Raw genomic sequence first — 4,054 nt, 5'->3', positions numbered from 1 at the left:
ATGGAAAAAGAACTCTGGAAAAGGGGTGGTTTGCCCTTTAGCCATGTAAGAAATTCCTATGCCACTTGTTCAGCCTTTGTTTAGATGAATTCGTATGGCATGTGTAAAATACCAGAAAAATAAATAAAGAGGGGCTGGAGCTAAAGCCAAAAAGACAGAGCAGGAAAGACCATCACCTGCTAGTGTGGTAGAGAGGGAGATAACTTCTCTCGATGAATTTGCGTTTGGAAGTTGCCTAGTGAAACGGCAAGAGTAGCGATTCAAGTTCTGATAGGAAGCATCCCTTATCCCTGACTTCAAGCAGACCTGCCGAGGGGTGACATAGGCCGTGCCCTGTAGCTTCGATTCTTTTGTCCCTCAGGGGAGAGAGAATCACTGTGTCTTCTACTGGAGTGAATGGTGATAGACCTAAGTGCAGTCTCCAGAATCAGTTGTTTGGTTGGGGTTGAAATCTCAACTCCACATACCTAGACCGTGGACCGTGTGGCAGGCGAGGTTTACTCTTGTAGCAGGTAGTCACGGCAGAGGAACATACAATATCTGAGAATGCACACACCACATTGTGATCCACAGATTTCACCGACGATGGTGAGGTCTCCTCACGATCACACCGTCAAGGAATTAGCTGAGGGTTTCTTGTGGGTGTGTGAATATCCAATGTGCTTAACCATCGCTTTGTGTGTGTTTGTGTGTGATTCAGGTGACCCAACCATCAACCCCTGAAAAAGGTGGCCATAAAACGCCCAGGAGACGAAGATGATGGCACGTCGTGACCCCAAAAGTGGGGCAAACAGACTCGTGAGAGCCCAGACCCTCCAGAAGCAGCAGAGGGCCCCAGTTGGGCCAAGGGTACGTCTAGCCCTGGAATCTTTTGGGTATCGAGGGGGGAGGAGGGGGCGGGTGTCACACGGTCCTCAGAGACTGGGTTGGATTCCAAAGACTTCTGCCACTGCCACCCAGGTTGCTTTTCCCATCCAAGGTGGGCCTGGCTTGGGACCTCCGCCCCGGCCCGATAGGTCCCTTGAGAGACTCTTGGGAGCAACCTCCCTTTCCACTCAGAATCCTGTATAGCCAGGTTGGACTGTGTTGTTGACATCGGGTTCACGATCGGCCCTGCTAGAACCCTGAGTCCTTCCTTTGAGAGTGCCTCCGTCACATGGGCTTTGGGAGGGAACATCGTAACCGAGCCCTCCAGCCACTTAAGGGCCCCCATGCCGGTGTTCCCTCTTTGGAATCCTCATTCAGTTCTGAATTGACAATCCGTCTCAATGTTGACATTGGATGGCTGCCTGTGGCTTCAGCTCATTCACTGACATCACTTCCTTTCCACCCACAGGTCAAGTGCAAAAACTGCTTGGCCTTTGGCCACACGGACAGAAATACCATGTGCCCTATGAAGTGCTGGAAAGAAGCCCTGATTCCCCAGACCTTTGGGAAGAAGGAAGGGAAGGAAAACCTGAAACCACTGAAGCCCCAGGTTCAAGGGAACCCGGGGCCCTTGAACAAGGAAAAGAGAGAGAAGGAAGAGAGACCAAGGTGAGCAGTGGGAGGGGTTTTCACCACCCTCACGGTACTGCCACCTAAGGACATGGTGTCTCTGCACCCACACACCTTGTGCTTTTCCATCTCCGAGTCAGGGAAAGAACACTGTAGAAAAAGAGACCAGAGCTCCGTGTCCTGCCTGGTTCCCCACCCAGGAGCTCCTTCGGCTCTGGGACACTCAGGGATGGGGGAGAGCTGGGGGCGCTTCGTGCAGGTTCCCCATGACAGGGGAAAAAGCAACGGAATCCAGATGACAGTCCTTACCTGGGAAGCCTAGAGGGCCACCGGGAGGATGGGAAGGTTGGCACATGAGGGAAGGTGCAGAGGAGGAAAGGGCACAAAAATTCCATTTATGTATCACAAAACACAGAACGGGACTGGGCCCCAGACAGGGTTCTCCCTGTCTCCTGGGGAGAACTGGGGAGCAGGGCCTGAACTTTTTCTCTTCTGCAGGCAACAAGACCCGCAGAGGAAGGCTCTCCTCCAGATCTTTTCCGGGAAACCTCTGGAGCAGCCGCTGCCAAATCGAAAAGAATCCGTGGAATCTGGTGATTATCTGAGGGTGAGTGTCACCCTGGGCCCCTGGTCTTTTTCTCCTCTAGGTCACCCTGATTGATTTCCTTTCAGGTTCCCGTGTGTGTGAGGGGATCGGGGAACCCCTCTTCCCCGCCTTCCTGGGGTCAGGGACTCCACGATCCTTCCAGGTCCATTTGATTCCAGGTGAAGGCATCTAAAGATGCCATATTTTCTGTTGCTTTCTTTCTGTGCAATGATGGCAAGCATGCCAACAACATCTTCCTAGCTGCCTGAGGAAATTAGTCCCTCAGAGGCCCCAAACATGGAGGAGGCTAACCCCAGGAACGTGCATGTTTTCACAAAACACGCCCTGGGAACCCTTGAGCCACCAACCTGCCATCAGAAGGGCATTAGTCCGTCCCACTTCATGGAAGGCTGAGTGGAGGCTCTTTGATCCAGTTAATGCCCAAGACACAGTCTTTAGAAAAATGTTATTCTTAGATCATAGTGCAAGAGTGCATTTTTCATGGGTCTTGTCCTGATCAGCACTCACGTTGAGGATCTCTCCCTACTTCCAAGGACCGCCTATCCATACCGTATTAAGAATTTCCAGCTGTCTTCGGATGCGGTTGATTTCCATGTTGGTTCGATGCTGAGGAACTTCTAACGTTTGTGGTCTCCTTTCTTTCAGGTTGCAACCAGGCCAATGCCAGTCCCCACAAGCAATAAGAGGCGACGTGTAGACCCTGCCCTCACTGATGGCTCAGCTACCAAAATGTCTGACACGGTATCCGTCTTGGCTTCACTGACAACTCCCTCATTCCCCTCACCTGAAAAGCCGGGAGTCTTCCTGTGAAGCGTTCTGCGCAAAACGTTCTTGGGGTGTTTCCACAGACTTGAAAATTGGGCTCTGGAATGCCATTGGAAATAGGTGTGTTTAATTGGTTTTGAAGTGAATAAAATTCTCAAAAAGATAACGTACTCTCTTTTGACTTTCATTCTGTGTTTGTGTGGAACTGATTTTCCAAGGGCTTGAAAATTTCTTGACTTGTTACCAATCCAAGTCATTATGTCTCCGAAACAGTGTTGATTGAGGGGACCGCAGGACTTGGCAGGACCTTTGACTTCTTAAGCATCCACAGGCACAAGAGAACCTCAGCCCTACTCTACCAACACGAACCTAGCCATATTCCGCCAAGTGAATTTCACACACGCTAACACGTGGGGAGCTTTGCTTGCACCACAAGTCCCTGTTTGGCTCACCACGATGCCACGCAGGGGGTTCAAACTGTGACGTTCCCCATGAAGTGGTTTCCGGATGTGTGTATGAACGATGCACAGTTTCATTCGCCAAGTAGAACCCAGTAAAGCTGAAGTAAACTCCCAGATTTGGGATGTACTTCAGAGGTAGAATATTCATCCCGTCTTCTTTCCGGATGCCTGAGCACCGGGCCTTTCCATGCTTCTTCCCCTGATCCTAAGAGTAGCTGAGGTCGAGACTCACTGAAAACTCCAGGCAGAGATATCCCATTATGCACAGGCTATCTCCGTTCTCTGACCTGGGAACAACTCTGACCAGGATTCCACATCTAGGAGGCCTCGGAACTGAGTAGGAATTTCTGAGCAACGCCAAGTGGCTGCTCCCTTTCCGCCGCCGTTGAGGGTCGTTACCTTGATTATCCAGATCACCTAGAAAGTATCAGTATCCAGAGTCAACAAGATCAACTCTCTGCTCCTCTGACAGCAAAAAGAGCATAACCAAAATGAACCAAAGAGCGTGGCAGGAAACGATGTGACCGGAAAGCTCAGAGAACAGCGGCAGAGGGATGTAAGCAGGCGTTCCCACCTGGATCATGAATAATTAATGAGGCGCAAATCCAAGGAGAATCGAGTTTCAGCAGGTGCACTCATCCAACGGGAGATCGCCGGAGGGCCAACAAGATTCAGCAACTGAGAGTCGAGTGTAGTGTCAAGTGGGACGCGACTGGTTCCAAAG

The 4,054-nt window shown here is 50.9% G+C and overlaps 1 protein-coding gene across 1 annotated transcript; it reads left to right on the top strand.

Moving 5' to 3' along the window:
* The first annotated feature begins 756 nt into the window (after nucleotides 1-756).
* Nucleotides 757-2,914, top strand: LOC111547413 (protein FAM90A1-like). Its single transcript, XM_023219173.1, has 4 exons — nucleotides 757-849; nucleotides 1,337-1,536; nucleotides 1,996-2,104; nucleotides 2,750-2,914. Exons 1-4 carry the CDS (start codon nucleotides 757-759, stop codon nucleotides 2,912-2,914), a joined length of 567 nt encoding a protein of 188 aa, XP_023074941.1.
* Nucleotides 2,915-4,054: the final 1,140 nt, after the last annotated feature.

The sequence above is a fragment of the Piliocolobus tephrosceles genome, unplaced genomic scaffold, assembly GCF_002776525.5.
Source record: "Piliocolobus tephrosceles isolate RC106 unplaced genomic scaffold, ASM277652v3 unscaffolded_36761, whole genome shotgun sequence".
Taxonomy (NCBI): domain Eukaryota; kingdom Metazoa; phylum Chordata; class Mammalia; order Primates; family Cercopithecidae; genus Piliocolobus; species Piliocolobus tephrosceles.
Note: the sequence above shows the minus strand (reverse complement) of the source record. Positions and strands in the feature narration are given on the sequence as shown.

Excerpts from the sequence above, each read along its gene's own strand:
- LOC111547413 (XM_023219173.1), top strand. The coding sequence starts at position 757 with ATGATGGCACGTCGTGACCCCAAAAGTGGGGCAAACAGACTCGTGAGA. Across the intron at positions 850-1,336 it reads GGGCCCCAGTTGGGCCAAGG|GTCAAGTGCAAAAACTGCTT; the intron begins GTACGTCTAGCC and ends TTCCACCCACAG. Across the intron at positions 1,537-1,995 it reads GAGAAGGAAGAGAGACCAAG|GCAACAAGACCCGCAGAGGA; the intron begins GTGAGCAGTGGG and ends TCTCTTCTGCAG.